General features: G+C 31.0%; 2 protein-coding genes across 4 annotated transcripts in view; one reads left to right on the forward strand and one right to left on the reverse strand.

Moving 5' to 3' along the window:
• The window catches only part of LOC139523211 (leucine-rich repeat and coiled-coil domain-containing protein 1-like), a 104,420-nt gene that overhangs the window by 37,669 nt on the left and 43,577 nt on the right, over positions 1-23,174 (forward strand). For all 3 annotated transcript variants that reach the window (XM_071317039.1, XM_071317038.1, XM_071317040.1), the window contains exon 10: positions 20,919-21,015. In XM_071317039.1, the coding sequence (XP_071173140.1) occupies positions 20,919-21,015 (97 nt within the window). The remainder of the gene's footprint in view (positions 1-20,918; positions 21,016-23,174) is intronic.
• LOC139523212 (FMRFamide receptor-like) lies at positions 25-16,011 on the reverse strand. Its single transcript, XM_071317041.1, has 2 exons — positions 15,878-16,011; positions 25-1,365 (listed from the first exon to the last, which is right to left on the reverse strand). Exon 2 carries the CDS (start codon positions 1,353-1,355, stop codon positions 249-251), a length of 1,107 nt encoding a protein of 368 aa, XP_071173142.1. The 5' UTR covers positions 1,356-1,365; positions 15,878-16,011; the 3' UTR covers positions 25-248.

Raw genomic sequence — 23,174 nt, forward strand, 5'->3', positions numbered from 1 at the left:
ACATATAAAAATAATGATTAACTCTGGTTTCAAATTTTTATTATAATTAAACAATAAATTGACGACATTGGTATCTATATAGCGTCATCTACTCTCAATTGCAAGCGTAAAGTTCCACGATGATGTTTTTTATTTGTTACAAGTCCATATAATTGTTAAGTGTTCAATTTTACCGTATTTCCTGTCCAGTCAATTACTTGTCATATTCATTTAACGGTAATTTACATCGTAAAGTTGTTTTTGTCCTTTCATACAAATGTACTATCCGTGTCATAAAACTTAGTAGGGTTCAGTACCCTCCGACTGCCCGTGTTTATAACCACACTATCATACATAATATATTTGAATTGTGGCTTGGTCTTCTTCCATTTGCAGAAGATTTTAATGAATACTTTACGGAATCGTTTACCGAATAAACAGTAAAGGATGAAGTTTATAGCAGAATTAACCACGACCATAAGATTACTCATGGTTGTAAATCTTATGTAATGAATTGAGCAATGCAATTGTCCTTTTTCAAATATAGTCCAGAGGATATTGTCTGCTATTGATGGTAATTGACAGACTAAGAAAACTATGATGACTGCAATTAACATTACCGTCAAATTGGCTTCCTTAGAAGCAGAAGTACTCATCTTAATCCTTGCATTTCTAGCTACTTTGACTGCACGAATTAATTGGATGTTTAATACTGCAAGAAAAGTAAACGGAAGCAAAAACATTGTAAAAAGATTTAGATAAATGAAATACACTTGGCGGAAAATTTCATTGGTCCCAATTTGTGTAAGCTGTATGTTTGGAAGAGTGGTATTACTACTGGAGTCAATGTACTGTACAGTTTCATATTCTAAGAATCGCGGTAAATTGTAAACCAATGATGAAACAAAAATCAGACAAATCACTCTTTTTGTTCGGGAAAGTGTACAAGTATTTGCTGCTTCTAAAGGTCTGCAGACGGCGATGTATCTTTCTATTGTAAACGCCATTGTGGTGTAAATTGTTCCAGTTTGAGCAAAAAGTGCAACAGGATAACAGAACGGATGCATGTACATATAAGCATAGTAGTAATCCTCAAGATCTCCCTTCGCTAAATAAATCGTAGGAATCGCTAAAAATAGGGACATCGACAACAGTACGATTGTATCATAAATAGCAAGCGAGATGAGATAATAGGATGTCGAGTTCTGCATGATCCTGTGACGTAACACTATAACGGACAGGATGTTACCAATAATTCCATAAGCAGAGATAATATTCGCCACAATTCCCCATGCATAGAATTGAAATGTTTTGGATTCTGAAGTATCACATATGCCCACTGGGTTACTTGTCAGATTTGTTATATTCTGCTCCATACTGTCAAGTCTGAAAAAAATAAACAATTATATATTGGCACTACTGGTAATTCCATAAGTTATGATTCTTTATTTTAGTACCTGATGAATAAATAAATGTAGGCTTATAATATTAAAACTATCTTAAAACATGCAAAATCAAATAACATAAAAATGATGCAATTTTAAAAAGTTTTTTTTAGCACATATTTTTTGTTTTTTTTTAAAACTGTTTGCCATTCTGTCATATTGACATGTACCCTACATATTTATTTATTATATATACATTATGTTATATATGAGCTGCATCAGATAGAAATCCACCTTATGCAAGTTCACTAATACATATAAATATAAGACTGATTTTGGAAAATTTGAAAAAAAAAGACTTTGATCTTTTTTGTAGCCTGGTTCTTTTATCAGTTCAATTTTCAAATACTTAGACTTTGCATAGATACTTTTCAACCTGAAATTAGTTAACAAATGTAATAATATATGTGTTTTGTCTGACACAGATCAAATAATTAAGAGTATACATACACAGTAGTGTCTGAGTTTCTAAAATGTTTTATTTATCCCAATCTGCATGCTGTTATGTAAGTTTTCATTGATACTTATTCCTGCTTTAGAATTAATTGAAGTTTGTATGTCCAGCTTATCATAGGTTTCAATAAATATTAAAAGTTGATGAAAGCTTACAAGAAATATATTGATTTATGTTGCTTAGGTTTTTTTTAATTTAAATTTATTCAGTATTCAATCTGAAATAGCATCTGTTTCAAGTTATTTAGTTATAAAGGATCGTTACAAATTTTTTCTTTGTTTCTTTGAATGAGTAATAAGATTTACTTCAACAATATAGAAGTAGGTCAGAATGTTTTTTTTCCTTTTCCCTTATTCATGGTATAAAATTAGGTCAGAGTTTATTTTTCTACTTTTCCATCTTAATTTTTTTTTTTTTCGTATTAAAATCCACACCACTCTCATATTAGGCATCTTAAAATTCCACCCATCTTCCACTTAAAATCTCACCCATCTTTTATTTGATAAACTGTTATCGCGGAGATATGTCTCGTCTTTTCGTAATTTTGATTATGCAAATGTTGAAATCAAAATAACTCATCTTCCACAACAAATTCCATTCATCTGCCATTACAAATTCCACTCATCTTCCACTGTAAATTCCACTCATTTTCCACTACAAATTTCACTTTTAATTCCACTCATTTTCCACTTTTAATTCCAGTCATCGTTCACTCTTAATTCCACTCATCTTTCACTTTTAATTCCACTCGTCTTCCATTACAAAATCTACTCATTTTCCACTTTTAATTCCCCCCATCTTCCACTACAAATTCTACTAATCTTCAACTACAAATCCCACTCGTCTTCAATTACAAATTCCACTCATTTTCCACTGTAAATTCCACTCATTTTCCACTACAAATTTCACTTTTAATTCCACTCATTTTCCACTTTTAATTCCAGTCATCTTTCACTCTTAATTCCACTCATCTTTCACTTTTAATTCCACTCGTCTTCCATTACAAAATCTACTCATTTTTCACTTTTAATTCCCCCCCCCCCCTTCCACTACAAATTCTACTAATCTTCAACTACAAATCCCACTCTTCTTCAATTACAAATTCCACTCATTTTCCACTACAAATTTCACTTTTAATTCCACTCATTTTCCACTTTTAATTCCAGTCATCTTTCACTCTTAATTCCACTCATCTTTCACTTTTAATTCCACTTGTCTTCCATTACAAAATCTACTCATTTTCCACTTTTAATTCCCCCCATCTTCCACTACAAATTCTACTAATCTTCAACTACAAATCCTACTCTTCTTCAATTTCAAATTCCACAAATTTACACTATAAATTCCACTCTTCTTCCACTACAAATTGCAATCATCATCCAATTCTGATCTTATAATTAAAATCCAGTTCAATTACATAATTCACATATTTCTTATGTTACAAATTTCACTCCTGATTGCTCTGCTATTAATCTCAAATCTTTATTTAGGAATTATTTGGCAGAATCTGTCTTTTATATTTAATAATTTTAGCAAATGCAACTGCTATATGATGTTATTTTAGATTTTATATCACTTCAAAAAAGATTTTCATAAATGCAACATGTGACAGATGTATGACACATTTTGAAATAAAAGGGATGAGAGACCAAATTCAGATTATATTATTGAAACCAACAGTATAACCTTATTATTGAAAGTACATTTTAATGTTGAAAAACAAGTCATGAAATCTTTGTGTGACTTTCATGTACTTTTAAAAGACATTTCAAAACCTTTTAGAAAAACAAAACCCCAAGTGCCGTAGAATGAAATGTCATTAAAGTACATAGGGTCCCTAGACAATAGGATAATACTCAATTAAATAGTTAGATTATCAGTTTGTATCCCATATGTATTGTAAGGAGGGGAAACAAACATAAATGGGATAATTTCTATATAATGGTATGTCTATGATGTAGTTCCAAGTCATGTGACATGATCAGTTAAATGATATTTTTCACATGATAGAAAGGAATGAAAAGAATTTGTAGTTTATGTTTAATTTAGTTAGACCCTAGATTCCTTGTAGACATTCCAAATTATACTTAAATATTCCTTATTAATTGAAACTGTAATTTACCACAGTATTTATTTCCAGGGAATGTTAGGTTTAGAATTATTTTAAATTAATATGAATACTTGGAAAACATACATTTTCCACAGGAAAACATGTCAACCAGTATTTGCTTTTGCTCCTTTGCTCATTTTTGCTGGATGATGAGCAAATGAGCAGCAATTACCAATTTTCTCAAGTCTTTAGTTTGAACCAGCTTGAGGCAAGCACAAGACCATCAAGGTTTTTCCTATGGATCTAGCTAATGTATATATGAACCAGCTTGAGGCAAGCACAAGACCATCAAGGTTTTTCCTATGGATCTAGCTAATGTATATATGAACCAGCTTGAGGCAAGCACAAGACCATCAAGGTTTTTCCTATGGATCTAGCTAATGTATATATGAACCAGCATGAGGCAAGCACAAGACCATCAAGGTTTTTCCTATGGATCTAGCTAATGTATATATGAACCAGCTTGAGGCAAGCACAAGACCATCAAGGTTTTTCCTATGGATCTAGCTAATGTATATATGAACCAGCTTGAGGCAAGCACAAGACCATGAAGGGTTTTCCTATGGATCTAGCTAATGTATATATGAACCAGCTTGAGGCAAGCACAAGACCATCAAGGGTTTTCCTATGGATCTAGCTAATGTATATATGAACCAGCTTGAGGCAAGCACAAGACCATGAAGGGTTTTCCTATGGATCTAGCTAATGTATATATGAACCAGCTTGAGGCAAGCACAAGACCATCAAGGGTTTTCCTATGGATCTAGCTAATGTATATATGAACCAGCTTGAGGCAAGCACAAGACCATCAAGGGTTTTCCTATGGATCTAGCTAATGTATATATGAACCAGCTTGAGGCAAGCACAAGACCATCAAGGTTTTTACTTTGGATCTAGCTAATGTATATATGAACCAGCTTGAGGCAAGCACAAGACCATCAAGGTTTTTACTTTGGATCTAGCTAATGTATATACATGATAAGTATACTGTAAAAGTTATACTGTAAATTCAGATATAATTGCGATGGTTTTATTCATGCATAAATGTGACAATTTCAGGTGCCTTAAATAAACTTGTATTCATATTTTCAGTAGTGATTTTCTTTCACAAAATGTTTGCAAATTGGATGTTAAACATCTTTTTTTGGAAAAATACCTGCTGCACAGAATTGTATGATAAAGGTTACTTGTATATAGTTCTCGAAATCGTCAACTAGGATGTCATTGATTGTGGTTTATGTTACATAGTGCCATTTAACCCATTGCAACGTGTAACCGGGCAGGGACGTTTAGATATTTTAATCCTCGGGTTCGTACCAGTTTCCTGGGATTTGAAAAGCAATTCAAAAGTTCTAAAGTCAATAAAAAGATTACACTATCACTTTCAAATATGAAACAAATACTATACTACATAAAACGAATTTCAACACCTGTCAACCTAACCCGAACTTGTTGAATTAAAACTGTTTAAAACCAACTGTTTGAAACTATAGTCTGAAACCTAAATGACTTTTTGTATGGAACTGGTTTGAAACATAAATGTATGAAACTGGTCTGAAACATAGATGTATGGAACGGGTCTGAAACCTAAATGTATGAAACTGGTCTGACGGTTCGGAACTATTGTCTGAAACCTAAATGTTTGGAACTGGTCTGAAACCTAAAATTGAGAATGGAAATGGAGAATCTGAATGTTTGGAACTGGTCTGAAACCTAAATGTTTAGAACTGATTTGAAACCTAAATGTTTGGAACTAGTTTGAAACCTAAATATTTAAAACGGGACTAAACCTTAATGTATCAAACCGGCTGAAACCTAAATGTATAAAAATGGGGCCGAACCGAAATGTATCAAACGGGCTGAAACCCGAATGTATAAAACGGGCTGAACCGAAATGTATTAAACGGACTGAAACCTGAATAAAACGAATGTATGGAAACTATTCAAACTGTTGTAAACTTTCGACGTATGAAACTTTATTAAAATATATTTATAAAACTGTTGGAACAATATAGCACTAAGGTATGGTTTAACAGCAAACACTCACTGCAATAGTGAGAGATGTGGAACGCAAAACCTTAGCACTAACCCTGTTTATACAACTTCTACAGAACGGAAACTATCTATATTTTCTCAACAGGTTTCAAACACTCCACTTTGTTTGACAAATCCTGCTACTCGTCTTTAAATATTAACGGTTCTACCTTTCTAGTCTTCTTCTATCAATGTCTCTGATAAGAATGACAACTTACACTGAATAGCTACCCACTATTTATTCTTCGAACGCGGACCTCGAAGAGAGCACCCTAGCAACAACTGTACAGGTAAAGCGTCTGATAGCAACCAAGGATAAAGGGATTATTTTAGACAGTTTTCAACGATAATCAGATTAAATGGGAAACTCATAGAGATATCGGAAAATATATAACTGTAGAAATATTATAACCTTCTTAAACTGCAAATTCGTAACACCCATATCCAAATAAGTAGAAACGTTCCTGTATAATTAGTTCATAATTGCCTTAATACATTAAGGCATTAAGAACTTGAAGCTATTTTAAAATCTAATGCATTATTGATAATACATTTTAAAACATAGATTTTCTGACCTTGATGTTTACTGAAAGCTTCAGTTTCATCTGGTTTCACAGTTTATATGCAGGTACAGTAAAGTCTTTCATCACATAGAATATCTGTGTGTCTGGTGGCTGTTAGATTTTAAACTTAATCAGTCCAGTCAGATTGGGAACAATAATCAGTACAAATAATAATTTTCTAAAAAAAAAATTTGTAATATGAAAACCAAGATATTAAAATGTCTTTAGAAATTATAGACAGGATGAAATGAAAATCTTGTCAAGTTTGACAAGATCAAAATAGCTATTTTTGGAAAAATATATGGTTTCTTGTAAAATGTATTGTGATAAAGAAATATTATATGCTTGAAAATTCTAGATTTTAATATTGAAATAAAAATTGAGATGGTTGATAAAAAGTATAGGTTGTTTTGTCTATAAATTACTTTTTGTATGTGGGAAGATAATGTTTTTGTACCTTCTGATGTTTTGACTAACTGTATATAGTTTGACAAAAAACAATTTCCAAATAGAACTGCACTTGTCAAAATTGCATCCCATTTGTATAGTTAAAGTCATATAAAACCTCAAATTAAAAAAAAATAATCATCTGTTTTTTATAACTAAATGGATAGTTTTCATTATAAAACTTTTGTACATATACTTTTTTCTGAGGAAAATTCTTTAATTTGTCCACATTTAGAAGAAGTTTACTTATTTTTAATTGCTTGCTTCCAGGAAGCAATTCGCCGACATATTTTCCGTATGCATAGTGACCTGAGCGTAACCCTCCTCGTAAAAATCCGGTGATCGCAATACGCATGGATCTGTCATTAAAATAAACAATTATCTGATTGTACATGTTAAACACGTGCTCAATACCCATGCTTTTTGTTATTTATTTACTATAAGGTGACAATCGGTAAACTTCGGCTTCAAAACACGGCATTTAATGAGCAGCCATATTTGTTAAATCATAACAGACAGAGAGAAAAAAAAATTGACGATTATCAGTATATTTGCGTAAATAATGATAAAATCGTGCACAGAGGACTTAGTTTGTGATATATACATGCATTGGTTTAAGAATTGGAAAAACATTATTTTTCACCACTCACTCGTTTCATATGACTTTAAGGACCTTGTATTTCTTTTTTTTAATCTAATTTTCCATTTCAAAACATAACCTTTGCTGTTAGTAGGTAAATTCCAATATAAAGAATTGAATAATGAAATTGATATCAACTTGAGATATCTCATTTTGATATAATAATGAATTGGACTTTGGGGTGTTTGTTCTTGCATCTACTACTTAGATTAAATTAATATCGTTGATATCAAGCACTATCCAATTCTCACAAGTTGTTAAACCTATTTCTAATAAACATCTCCGCTGCCATAGAAGAAATTATCATCTTTTTGAACTTTGAAAATCATCAATGTTATAATGACTGAATGAAAAGCCAATGGAAATATTGCATAACTTTTTCATGATGCTAGATAAGCCAATCAAATTAACACATTTTTCATATCACTTTTACATACACTCTGTGCAGTGTCGATACCAGAAATATTTCTTCATGCAAGAAATAGACCACAAACATAAGAAATTTTTTTTTTTATTGAGATGAATCTTTTTGAATGCACTTGAGATTTTATTATTCAAGTTGCTCTTGGTTTAATTGCTTTCTAGTGTTAAAAAAAGCTTTGAATGGATGTATTTGAACCTAGTTGGTTAATAACAGATTACAGATAGAACTACAAGATGGCCTTGGGTCTTTGCATTTATTGAATTAAGGATCATGCATTCTTCTTACAGCTTTCAAGATAAGTTCCCAGTTTTAATTAAGACATGATTGAATGAAAATAAAAGTTACGGAAGACATAACTTTTTATTTAGTAATCAGATGAAAGCTTTGTGAATTAATATGCTATCTTTTGTTGTTTTGGGGGTATTTAGGTAACGTAGTGTAAGGAAAATGTGCTATTGAATATAGATTTTTAGTAAAGTTTAAAATGTCAAATGCCAATGCCAACAAAAGCATATGTTATTAAGGCTGGATTCTTATGCCCCACTTATTATATCCAACTAAGGGGCATTATGTTTTTCAGTCTGTGTGTCAGTTGTTTCATCTTTTGTCCATCCTTGTTCGTCCATCCATCTGTTTGTTCTGCTTCACTTTAAAGTTTTTGGTGAAGATAGTTTTTGACGAAGTTGAAGTCTAATCAACCTGAAACTTAGCACAAAATTGAGAATGCAACAACTGAAGGCCACCAATGGGTCTTCAATGCGGCAAGAAAATCCTGCACATCGAGGTTGTCCTCAACTGGCTTCTAAATAAAAATGTGTACTAGTTCAGTGAAAATGGACGTCACACTAAACTCCAAAATATATAAATGAACTAAAATGCATGTTCCCTATGATACCATCTTTCTGATTTTAAAGCCAAATTAGAGTTTTGATCCCAATTTTACGATCCACTGAGCATAGAAAATGATAGTGGGAGTGGGGCATCTGTGTACTATGAGAAGTTAATGTTATTACTTTGAATATACATTTGTTAAGCATTAAAACCAAAAGTAGTAGTATACAGTTTTGATATAGAAAAAAAAACGAAAAATTAAAAAAAAAATTGTAATACAAGTGTAGAATTAAACTAAAAAAAAATCACCAAATCGGGGAAATCTGGATAATAGATTTAACTTATGAAAGCGTACGCTAGAACTTTTATCTTAAGCAATATACATATTCACCCAATAGCGTATAAATATTATTTTCATCTGCAACTGCCCAAATATTGAAAATATCCACAAACTCTAGTTTCACCTTTGTGTGAACTTGTTAGCTGCAAAAAATATTTATTTTTTATCAGAGCTTGTTTGTGGCCAATTTCAACTATAAACGTTTATGGAAAGTCTTTTTCTATTAAAAAAAATGGATATTGATGGAAAAATTAGTTAAGTCATGTTACACATATAATTATATTGGCCATTAAACATTATAGAATGTGGACATTAATGAGAACTGGATGGCTCTTTTGTAATATTACTAACAATTATTTGTAATTTGTAACTGTGAAAGATGGACATTACAGAAATAATTAGATCTGATACTCTGAGTATTTTTATGCCCCATCTAGGGGCATTATGTTTTTCGGTTCCGTGTTTCCGTTGGTTTGTCTGTCCATCCAACTATCCCCCGTCTAGGTCAAGGTAGTTTTTGATGAAGTTGAAGTCCAATCAACTTGAAACTTAGTACACATGTCCCTTAAGTCTGTAAAAAAATGCTACTACTTTAATGTTGTCTAATGTTGTCTAAAAGTCTCAGTTGTCTTGCTTAATTTGTTTTTGCAATTGAAGCTATCTTTGAATGTTGTTTGCCATGCTTTTTTTTGTTTGACAAGAATGCCTTGAACACATTTTTTTTCTGAAAAGTCCTTCAACTTTTTATACTTGTGTAAATTGCTATACTGGTACATTGAATTATGAATTTTTCCTGCATGTCACAAATGATAAGTCAACTATATCTAACCAGCTTGTTTTATGGGATTGTCTAAAATAAAAAAGCCTACTTAAAAGAGAAAAGTTAGGTCTTGTAATTACTATGTCATGCAAACCATTTAATATTTCAATTGCTCTTTTAAAATATTATGATAATTTCTGCAACGTTTTACTCAAGTTTTTGTTGTCATTTCTATATTAATGCTTCGTGTTCTATGATTAAATGATTTTCTCCATTTGTTTTGTAATTGAAGTTTCCATTTATCAAAAATTTAATTTACATATTTTGTGATGCCATCTTAGATATTTAAGGTTTGCCTACAATTGCATGTTATTTTTCCTATGGAATTTTTCGTGTAAAATTTACCAGATTTGTCATATTAGAAAATTTATCAGAAATCTATAAGCAGAGTATTAGATTTGTAGAGTGAATGAAATAATTTATAAACATGATGAAAGGTTACATATAGCTTCCTATTTATGGTACAAATATTTAATGTTAATGAATAGAACATGCATTTTCATTGATAATATTTTATTAGAAATGGCACCTTGTATATTCTTCTGTAAGTGGATCTACAGGGAAGTAACCAACCTATAAACAAGATGTGACAACATATACAAGTAGCTAGCACCTAAGAAAACTTTTACCAAAGACATGCATGCTAAGTAAAAGTTATTGTTACTCTTTGGTCGGTTTGTACAGTCTCTTTTACGTTGTACATTGTTTTTCAGTCAGTTTCATTAGAATGGAGATAACAATATTGTATTTTAAGCTCCGACGGCATCAATTGGGGATTTGATGGTCGCAAATACCCATTTACTGTCTCCGCTAACGCGTCGCCAATAAACTTAATTTGCGACCATCAAATCCCCAATTGATGCCGTCAGAGCTTAAAATACAATAGAGTTATCTCCTAAATGGTTGTATTTAGGAAGGTACTGAAAGTCAGAAGTGCCATATCAATTCTGCAAGATAGATGCCTGGTAGTAAATCATATGCTTTTATGGTCAGATGAAAGGCCACTTTTGTGGATAGCTGAAAGGCTACTTTTGAAGATAGATGATAGGCCTTTTTGTGTGATCATTGATAATAAAAATTGGCTTTAAACAAGTAGAAAATGTACGTTTATGTTGTTAGAGACTGTTTGCCATAAAACAAGATGAAAATCCACATTAATATTCTAACAGAATCAATTCCTAATGGCCATGGACAGATGAAAAATGTTACTTAGATAATTATAGTATCAACTCTTGGTGGCCGAAAACATGTTGGTAAATACATTGACATTGATATAAATGATAGGAGTTCAACTCTAGGTGGCCATGCAATTAGATAAGAGGAAGGATTAGTTTTGTAATGATCGGGGTTATCAATATTTGGGGGGCAGAAGACACTTTAATATAGGGTAGACAGTGTTATTATTGCATGATAGGATCTCAACTTTAGGTGGCCAATTGGAAAAATCTTGAAATTTAAGAAAATAAAATACAATGAGTTTGTTTTGTAAAACTATAATAGAATTTGTCAGCCCTTTACAATGAACCTAAACAGACTAGGGGAAGACAAATGGTCTAGGTTATGTGAAGTTAACCTTAAGCTATTGACAATGTGTAAAATATACAATCTTCGTTATCAAGGATAATTGAATTCTTGAAATTGAATTTGTATCTGTATCCATGGACCTCAAACTCTTTGACTGAGAACTGAAGTGCTTTTTAATTTTGTATAGAGTAGGTGACGTAGTTGAACTGAACTTTAAAAAAACAACTCCTTAGACCAATCCATTGAATTCAAAATAAGGTTTGGAAAAATGGAAAATTCAAAATTTGATTATTCAAAAGATATCTTAACTTTTACTATTCTAATAAAATACAAGGAGAAAAAAGTAATGATTTATCTTCTAGATGTGTTTTTAAGTAGTATGAAAATCTTTCTGATAATGTCATCACATCAGAAGAATAGAAAGATACTTGGTGACTCATTAGATTGAGCAGTTGTCAACATACTCAATGTCAATAATCTTATCTCCAATTCCATTATTACACAAAATTAAATAAAAATTTTATTGGTTTTTATGATTAAATTTGATTTCCTCTCAATTTTATCTAGTTGTTAAGACCATTTCTTTTTGTCTAGTAGAGAGATAAAATAATATATAATGTTTGATTCGTTGCATCTCCAACAGCTTTACTTCCTCTTAGAAGGTGAATCTGGTACTCAGATGGATCAATGTAACGTGGATTATCTACAACTTCAAACACAACTGATTGAAAGAATGATATAATCTGTTAACGACCATGTAATTTTTGAAGTCCGTAATTTTTGTGATGTCCTAAGATTTATAGAAATCTGTGATAGATATGAACATGATAAATAACTCCTGGATGTTATATGTCTTCTCATCTGTACTCTCCTTTTATCCTTATGAACTAATTGTCACAGTTTTTTTAGATTTAAAACTGGTATGCAATGAACTTCATGACATTGTTGTTTTTATATAAAATATTTATTCCTGAAGCAAATTTTTCTTAGGTCCCAGAATTTTTATAGTAATAATTTGTTTACTTAAAGAGAAACTTCCTAAAGGGAAAAGAAACAGCATTGTGTACAAAGTTTTAAAATGTCTCTACTCCAGCTCTTTCCATATACAGTGTAACCTCTGTTATCGTCACACTGAGGGACCAGAAAAAATGTCAGATTAAGCAGGGTGTCAGTTTACTCAGTTTTTTTTTGCAAAGATAGGAATAGTTTGGGTCCAAAAAAATATGTCTGATAAAGCAAGATGTTGATTAAGGCAGGTTACATTGTAGTAAAAAGTCTTTCTTTGATATTTCGTTAACTCTTAAACTGTTCTATTTAGAAAACTAAAATATGAAGTGCAAATAGAAAATTCAGCAATTTTGTTAAGTTGAGGTCATTCAAAATGCTGTGAACATTCTAATTAATGCACATTTACAAAGAGGGGGCCATGAGGGGATGTAATTTAAAATGAGAGAACACAAAACAGGTTCATGAGTTTTTTTTAGATTTTGTGTTATGGAAAAGACTTAATATAGTACATTAAACAAGCTCAATTTAGTCAAATCTAGCTTATTAACCTGTGTAATATTATCAGGCTCAATAAAGTTTAAATGGACTCCTGTAGATGGACAAACAGGCTCATTAAATAACAATCAGGCTCGATAAAGAACCAACAAGCTCAAAAGAATTAAAACAGGCTTAATTAAGTACAGATAGGCTCAATAAAGTACAAACAGGTTCAATAAAGTTTAAACAGATTAGATGTACAAACAGGCTCACAATAAAATATAAACAAGCTCAAAAAAGTACAGACAGACTCCATAAAGTACAAACAAGCTCAGTAAAGTATAAAAGGCTTGATAAAGTATAAACCAGTTCTGTAAAGTAGCAGCCAGCTAGATAAAGTTTAAACAGGCTCAATAAAGTATAAATAGGCTTAATAAAGTACAAACAGGCTCAATAAAGTATAAATAGGCTTAATAAAGTACAAACAGGCTCAATAAAGTATAAACCAGCTCAATAAGGCATAAACCAGCTCAATAAAGTAAAAACAGGCTCAATAAAAGATAAAGAGGCTCAATAAGGTATAAACAGGTCCAATAAAAGTACAAGCAGGGTCAATAAAGAACAAACAGTCTAAAAGAAGCACAAATAGGCTCAATTAAGCACAATCAGGTTTTATAAAGTAATAATATATAATAACAAGCTCAATAGAATATTACTAAGCATACTTCTGCGTAATAAAGTATTATCAAGCTGAATGAAGAACAATGAATGTTAAATTATAAATAATATTTATTCATTTATTGCATTTAATGTGTTCAGGAATTGACAATTCTTTAAAACTAGATAGTTTTTTTTCTTCTACTTTATGGATTACTAGTGTAGTTTTTTTAACCTGCCTAACTCTCAGTATAGCATTGTGAAAAACATATTTAAATAATTTACATACTTATTTGGTTAAAATCCTCCCTATGTTAAGACTATGAATTTTAAGTGAAGTGATAAAACATCATTTACATATTAAAACCTGTTGTAAATCTGTTGCATTATTTTATTGATTACATAATTGCTTGGAGAAAATTTCGGTTTGTCCATTTGATTTTTTTACCATATATCTTTAATGTAGAAAAGTCCGTTAAATACTTGACATCGAAGTCTTATCTCTAAACCACCTTTTATATGTTATCGTAGGCTTACAAAAAGGAAAAAAACATACAGAGTTTTATCGTCGGAAAGCAATCTAACTGTAATTGTCAATGTTTCACAATATATTAAGCCTTATAATGGGTTATATTTGTTAGATTCTATGTCAAACATATACTCAGGAACATAATCATTATATAGATGATTGCATTTTACACAGACTTCATTATATAAAGTAAGAAAATTTATAACTTGATAATCAAGTGGAATGATGGAAATAAACATTGAACTTTTCATTTTAAACTGATTTTATTTTATTTTAAAAAAGAAGACAAGATACCATGTGGTAATAAAAAAAAAACATGAAAAGAAATACCAGTAGGAAAATTGTTAAAAATTATAACCACAACAATACATACATATAACAGTTTGAGCAACATAGACTCCATCGAAAATATGCAGCTTATTTCAGCTGTTATGGCTGGGGGAAAGGATCCTGCTCCATTTAAATGTTACACATGTGGAGCAGGATCAGCTTACCCTTCAAAATTTCTTGAGATCACCCCAAGTGTTTGGTTGGGTTCATGTTGCTTAGTATTTTGTTTGAATTTCTTTTTAGTAATCTCTTTCTTAAATTGTTATTGTTAGGAAAGATAACTATTTGTGAACAATATTTAAATTTTATAAATGTTTAAAACCAAATGTAAAAGATACAGTTTGCCTGTAATATGATGTCACTGTTTTATGGTACTGAATTTAGAAAATAAAATTGCATTGTAAGTCTATAAAAAAAGGCGAAAGCTTTCAGAATGACATTCTAACTCATGAGTAAAGAACAAACTGACAACGCCCTAGCAAATTTCATCCTTCAGAGATTCAAAAAATATTTTGTCTTTGTCCAAGAAGTGAGAGATCGAACCAATACTGGTTTCAAAAACATTTGATGTTTTAAACTTTGATATGCCAACTAAATGTCTATCAATTAGTACATGAAAAAGTTGAATAAAGTTTTATTATGCAGTTCTTGTATTGTCATTTTTCTAGTATTTTGTATAAGTCAGATTCAAGACCATCATGAAATGAAAAATTTTAAATAATATGTTTTACTCTGCTTATTTTAGAGAAAAGTATAATAATTGCCTGAAATATGTTTCTGTGATATTGTTGACATTAATTTCCTGGAAAATCACTATCCTACATTTAAAAAAGTAAAATGTATCCATGTATCTGGCCAAAACAAATGCAATTAGAAAACAGCCATCTGTTCTGCCAAAACAAATGTTTAGTTTTCATTTGTTTAATTTTAAAACAAATTAACTTTTCTTTTATGATTAGTTCTTTGAGTAACTTTGTGCAAAGAATTATCTTTCTTTTTATATTTTTAGCAGTAGGACTTTTTCCATCATTACAACATAATCATTAATAAATTGGTAACAACGGGACTTTGTTTTTCTATGCTTTACAGTTATCTAATACGAAATTGCATTAACTCTGCTTAACGTATTACCCTTTCTGTAAAACAATGAAAGAAAATATAGATATAACTATAAAAGCTAATTCAACCATGCATAGCTGTAAATTTACATAAACCTTAAAGAGGTAAAAGTAAAGAACTGAAAAATAAATGAACAAGGTACTTACAATGCGATGTGTTTATCCTTTATTTAGTCGGATTAGTATTTCTGTATATCCATTTAGGTTCTTTTTAACCAATATGATGTTTAATCAACTTTAATAACTGTTCTGATTTATCCATTTACTCAGTATAAGATTTTCTCAGAAGAAACATTTTATTTCTAATCAAAACCAATAAAAAAATTGTAAGACAATATCTGTATGCTTCACTAATCTGAAATGGTAGTTATTAAGAAAGGTAATAATTGTAAAGAGAATACTTTGAGTATTTGGTATGGATTAAATCAGTAATGCAATCGTCACAGGTCTTCTCGTCAGCTATTGGCTAGGAACTTTTTACTGTGCTGTTATGTAGCTTTCATTTATTTTGTTATTTTATTATTTTGTTTATCAGTTTCCAAAAAGTATTTTTGCAAATAGGTTATTGTGAAAAATAATTTTAAAAAAATAACCCTTTTATGGAAGTCATTTCTATGTTGGTATTTATAGATTTAAGTAAATGTTTGTGAGTAAAAATATTTAGGTAATAAGTGTCTGAAATATCAAATTTAAGAAAAACCATTGATTGGAAAAGGAACTTAACAAAAAATTGTTTTTTGAGATATTTAGTGATTATAGAGACCAAATGATAGTTTATTTTATAAGTAATTTTTATGCAGCTTTAGAAAAACTGATTGTCTTACTTTTCCTGTTCAGGTTACTTGGTTCTCCTCCTTGTCATGTTTGACTAACTTGGATTTCTCCCTTGTTATGTTCAGATTACTTGATACTTTCCTTGTCATATGTAGGTATCTTTTTCCGACAAAGTCGGTATAGTTTCGCTTTGTGCCCTTTGAACTTAAGGACGCTTAACTATGGCAACAGAATACGCATGCTCGAATATCCTTTCTGTGATTGGACAAAATGCTGTCATGGTGGGTGATTTGGTTGTGTTTGAAAAAACGTCTCGTTAATTATATCGTGATGGAAAGCTAGTGAAAGACTATAAATATTTGACTAGATCTTACAAAGATTTATATTTTTTATTAAAATAATTGTTTCTCCAATAGCTTTTTGCATCCGTGACAGCTGTTTATTCGGGACAATTATATAATTTTTAATGTAAACTTTGTTGTACGAACGTACATGACTTTTAGAACGCACCTACGCATGTGAGATCTCCGTGGGGTTTTGGTGAATGTAAACAGAAAGATACGAGGACCGAGAATACTGAACACAAACAGAGAAAATGTTATTTAAATGGTATCTTTGTGCTTCTGAAGGTTATCGAAATGATAGTTTTAAACATATACTCAAATTTAAATACGTCTGATATCTTTTTTAAAGATAGTTCTTGTTTCTCTTTCTTGTCATCTACAGATTACTTGATACTTTCCTTGTCATATGTAGGTATCTTTTTTCTCTTTCTTGTCATCTACAGATTACTTGATACTTTCCTTGTCATATGTAGGTATCTTTTTTCTCTTTCTTGTCATCTACAGATTACTTGATACTTTCCTTGTCATATGTAGGTATCTTTTTTCTCTTTCTTGTCATCTACAGATTACTTGATACTTTCCTTGTCATATGTAGGTATCTTTTTTCTCTTTCTTGTCATCTACAGATTACTTGATACTTTCCTTGTCATATGTAGGTATCTTTTTTCTCTTTCTTGTCATCTACAGATTACTTGATACTTTCCTTGTCATATGTAGGTATCTTTTTTCTCTTTCTTGTCATCTACAGATTACTTGATACTTTCCTTGTCATATGTAGGTATCTTTTTTCTCTTTCTTGTCATCTACAGATTACTTGATACTTTCCTTGTCATATGTAGGTATCTTTTTTCTCTTTCTTGTCATCTACAGATTACTTGGTTATCTCCCTGTCATAAATCTTTTGTGCTTTTTTGTCACAGATAACTTGGTTATTCCACTTGTCATGTACATGTTACTTGGTTATCTCCCTTGTCATGTATGATAACTTGGTTATATACCTTGTAATGTACAGATAAATTGATTATCTCCTTTGTCATGTACATGAAACTGGGTTATCTCCCTTGTCATGTACACCTAACTTGGTTATCTCCCTTGTCATGTACAGGTAACTTGGTTATCTCCCTTGTCATGTACATATATAGCTTGGTTATTTTCATTGTCATGTTCAGGTAACTGGCTTTGTTTTTCTCCCTTTCCATGAACAGGTAACTGACTTTATAACCCCAACTTTAAGAGAAAATGTCAGTTTGACTTTCTTGCCATAACATAAAGAAACAGTGTCAGTGTGATGCCATGACCTAAAGAAGTAGTGGACAGTTTAATGCCTTAACTTATAGAAAGAGTGTCCGTTATATCACATAACTTAAAGACACAGTATCAGTTAAATGCCATAACTTAAAGAAACAGTGTCAGTTTAATGTCATAACTAAAAGACACAGTGTCAGTTTAATGCCATATCTTTTAAGATACTGTGTCAGTTGAATGCAATGACTTTAAGAAACAGTATCAGTTAAATGCCATAACTTTAAGAAACAGTGTTAGTTAAATAAGAAACATTGGGCCATTCCAGTTAATTTCTGACAGGTGGGGATGGATGGGGAGAATTTTGTTTATACGTATCAGAAAAAAACATCATGAAAAACTACCTATCAGATCTAAAAATTAAGACCTATCAGATGTAGAGTTTCTGCTCATATTGGGTGGATGGGCTTTCATGGGAAAAAATGACATATCAGAATTTTTTACTGCAAGGATTGTACCCATCAGAATTTTAAATACAATACCAGATAATGCATGATACGTAACTGTCTTCATTAAAAAGCACCCCTAAGATCTGACATAGGCATTTGTGTAACCCCTAAGATGTAATTATTTTAAATTATTTACTGCTGCAAGACCCTCAGAAGTTTTTTGCGTATGATCGTACGTGTCAGATGAAAAAAACTAAATTTTCACCCCTAAGATGTATAGATTTTACACCCCACAGAAAGGACCATCCAACCCCCTTTAGCAGATATTAACTGGAATGGCCCATTGTCAGTTTATTGTCATAACTTTATGACACAGTGTCAGGTTATTGTCATAACTTTATGACAGTGTCAGGTTATTGTCATAACTTTATGACAGTGTCAGTTTATTGTCATAACTTTAAGACATAGTGTCAGTTTATTGTCATAACTTTAAGACATAGTGTCAGTTTAGGAACAGTGTATGCTTCTTGTCACAACTTTATAAACATTGTCAGTTAGTTGACTTCAAATAAAAATAAGTTTTCAGAGCATTAGATAACATGATCAGGTTTTTTGTTAACAGCGTCTTAACATATTAAGATTTACAAAATAAAGGACAAAAAAAAGGTTGTCATCAGCAGGTACATGTATCATAAATAGTATTAATACAGTGTAACCTGTGTTATCAAACACTTTATTGGACCAGAAAAAAATGTCAGAAATGTCAAAAATTAAGCAGCGCGTCGGAATAATCAGATTTTTTCTGCAAGGATAGGCATATATTGGGACTATAAAAATGTGTGGGTTAAAGCAGGATGTTGGAATACTCAGATGTCGAATTAGGCAGGTTACACTGTACACAGACTATTTTGTAATACCTGCAGATGTGTAGCTCAATTTTGGTTCATTAGAATATTCAATTATATTTCATCAGATTGAGTCTATTTTTCATTCTAGTATGACCAACTTTTGGATGTGAATTGGTATGGTCTTGTATTACATCTGCATATCTGATATAAATTACCCTGTATTTTTTCTTTCCTATATTTAGCCTATTAAACACTTCTTGGCGCAAAGTCAAACCAACTAGCTTTCAGAATGAGTACATTGACCAAGGAAGTGACTTGTAGGTTTGTTTTTTTTCTCTGCATTTCTGTGATAACATCTGGTTGAGTGTTGTTGAACAGTTTGTAAAAAATAATTATAAATACTGTTGAGTAGAAAGGCTTCAGTCAATTTCTACGTTAATGGAATAGTTTCTACTTTCTAATGGTGTTATTTTATTACAATGGCTTAGGGCTGGTTCTGACTATTCCTTAGTAATGACTTGATCAAGATTAATATTTTGTCATGCGGAGTGTTTTCATTCTATCAAAACAACCATTTCTCTTAGGATTAGATTACTTGGTGCATATTACTGGTTCATATTTCACAGAGGAAATAAAGAGTCAGTTCTTTGAAATCATCAGAATAAGATAAAATTTGAATTTAAATGTTTAATAATATCTATTTTCTATATTGGTTTCAAAAGTGCAAGTGCATTATTTATAAATTTTAGGCAACTTCCTGCCTTTTAGGGGTTAAATTTGTCAATCAATAAATGTTTTTGTGAAAAACATTTTGTTAGTTTTAAGAATTAATTTGAGCAAATTTGTTTTTTGGCAATCTGAAAATTCTATATAAATTTAATTCTTATCAGATCTGAAATTAAATTCTAAAGTTGGATTGGCTCTTAAAAACCTGAACATATTAACAGTTTATTATGTTTTATTTCATCTTCATAAATTTCCCCCCACTTGCAGGAAGTTGAGATTCAAGTAATGGAAAAGACTGAGGCTGCTTTATTGCTAAGTTTGTGTCACAAAGTATGTCATGTAGGTGGCCATTAGATTAGATATAAGTACTGCCCCATAGTCCTTGAAGGAAACTGACTTCCTTCTAATCCAACCAATTCAACTGGTCAACACCCTTTCATGAAAACAGGTGATGTTTATCATCTGAAGCCATCAATTTATGAGGGTGTTAATGGGGTACCATTGTGACGAATAACAGTAAAAATTCTTGCTCTTGCCAAATGATGTCTTTTCCCGAAGTAATGGTAACAATGACTATTTGAGACCTATGACAAATCACAATAAGGATATTTTGACAAATCATGGTAATATTTTAACCAGTTTGATGCTAACAATAGCCGAAATGACTGTTTGACGCCTGACTGTAAAGGGCATTCCTACCTTCATTTCTCCACTTGCCTGCATCTATATATTGTTTAATTTTTACTTGTAATATATATGAATGCACTTTTCAAATAAAATGTCAGTTATTTCATTTATTTTTCAGAGAAGCATCAGTAGATACATCTGACTCCCAGAAACAGCCTTCAGCTTACATGGTAGAGGACAAATCACAGAGGGAGGATGCGAAGTCCACTTATGTTGTAAGGATATAACTGATAAGAGATCCTGTGTGCACACTTCCTGTATGGGGATCTGACACTGTTTTGTTTTACTTTATGTAGGAGAGATCCATATGGGATGTTAGAAAGTGAAGGTCCTAAGCTTATATAATTTTTGGAAGTGAATATCCTTTTGGTAATTTCAGAAGTGAAGATAATTTTGGTATTTTAGGTAGTGAAGATCCTTTTGGTATTTTAGGTAGTGAAGATAATTTTTTTGTATTTTCCGAAGTGGAGATGTAATATTGGTATTTTCAGGATTTATTGTAATCCTGCAAACTTTCGAAAAAATTTAAAGCCAGAATTAAATGTCATTGTTTACATAATAATTATCAGAACAGAAAGTAGCATGGACCATTGTCAGATCTTTAAAATGGAAGCATGGACACAGAATCTATATTTCAATTAGAATGTTGTTTCTATGTCTAGGCCAATAGGTGAAGCAGGCTTAAAAGTTTACTCTTGTTACTCTTGTAAACTTATACATATGCACATCCTGAAATTAGTTTCCAGATGCTTACTTGAGTAAACCTTTAAAAAGTCATGAGAAATTGGGAAACATGTTAAAATACCTTAAACAGAGATCCTGTTTGAATTTCACTTCTGTCATTTTTATTAAATAAAGAAGATGTTATGCCCTTGATATTAAACAAAATAGCCAACATTTTGGTTTCCACAAGTTCTTTCTAAAAATCATTTGATTATGTACCACAACAAACAGTTTCAGTTTGGAGGAAAACATGCAATACATAATTTTTTAGACAAAAGTACAACATACTTATATTCTTTTATGTGATTAAATGATTAACATGAACATTAATTTAGAACTGATGCTGTTGAAATGACAATTGACCAATGATAACCATTTTCTTTTGTGACTTAACCTTGAGTTTTTTCTGAGTTACATCAACATATTATGTGACACTCTTAATAGAACCTGAGCTTGCAACAACAAAAAGTACAATGAATAGCTACTTTAAGGCTTTGGTTTACATTCATGGTGTCATCTTTGTTTAGATATATCATTATCTTAATGATTTTCATTCACATTGTTGTAGTAAAACATGATAGTTCTGAGTGTCTTTTCTGTTGTAAGGATTCTACGATTATTGAGATTTTCTATCAGATATTGTTATACGATACTTAGCTATGACAACTAATTGACTGTTGGATATATATTTTTTTATTTCTTTGAAGATTATTGTTGAGTCAAATTATTGATGGCAGTAGAAAATGACAGAAAAATTGTAAATCTTAGTTTGACTCTCTGGAAAAATAAGTAATATCCGGTGTAACATTGTAATCCTATAGAATTAAAGACAACTTTTATTAGTTCTAGAATTAATATATTTTTTAATTCAAAAGAATCACAAGAGTTTGAGTTCAAGATCTATTCTTTAGTTTTTATTATCAAAATAATTTTATGAATGTAAAACACTGTTTCTTTAAAATAGGATTTTATTTGTTCAAGACAAAAAGGATTTCACATTTTTCGAGTCATGGCCTTTTAGTACTGATTATATAATTAGTGTTCCTACAGTTCACATACTATTGTCATATTTGTGAATTTGAAATATGTGGCAGAGAGAGAAAAGTTCTTTAAAAATATCATAATATCAAACATACTTAGGTTACAGTGCTTTTTTACAGGGTAAATGTGTTTCTAAGTAGTTTTTGTTGTAATTTTCAAAAAATTTTATGCCACGTTTTGAGATTTTATGTAATGGTATTTTTGTCCCAGGTCATAGAAAGTCTGTCCTTGGATTCTGGCCATATTTTTATAAGAATTATTTTAGTTTTATATTAGCAATGTCTCTGATGAGTTCGAAAATCCATGCCACTCAACTTTTTCTAACGGAGTTATTCTCCTAAGAAACATTCATAAAATGGAAAATTGCATTGTTAATGCTCTCACATGTACAATTCTTGCCAGATTTTGATGACAATTCTATTGTAGGCTTATATCAGCAATGGCTTGAAAGAGGTCACATATCAATGTTGATTAACTAATTTTAAAAGAGTAATGCCCCTTGGAAACATTAACAAAATGGGAAATTGCATATGTACAATTTTTGCCAGGTTTTTATGATCTTATAATTTAGGTTTATATCAGCAATGTCTCTCAGTACCAATCAACAATT

Source organism: Mytilus edulis, chromosome 5 (genome assembly GCF_963676685.1).
Source record: "Mytilus edulis chromosome 5, xbMytEdul2.2, whole genome shotgun sequence".
Lineage (NCBI taxonomy): Eukaryota > Metazoa > Mollusca > Bivalvia > Mytilida > Mytilidae > Mytilus > Mytilus edulis.

Coding starts and splice junctions, on each gene's coding strand:
- LOC139523212 (XM_071317041.1), bottom strand. CDS start 1,355: ATGGAGCAGAATATAACAAATCTGACAAGTAACCCAGTGGGCATATGT.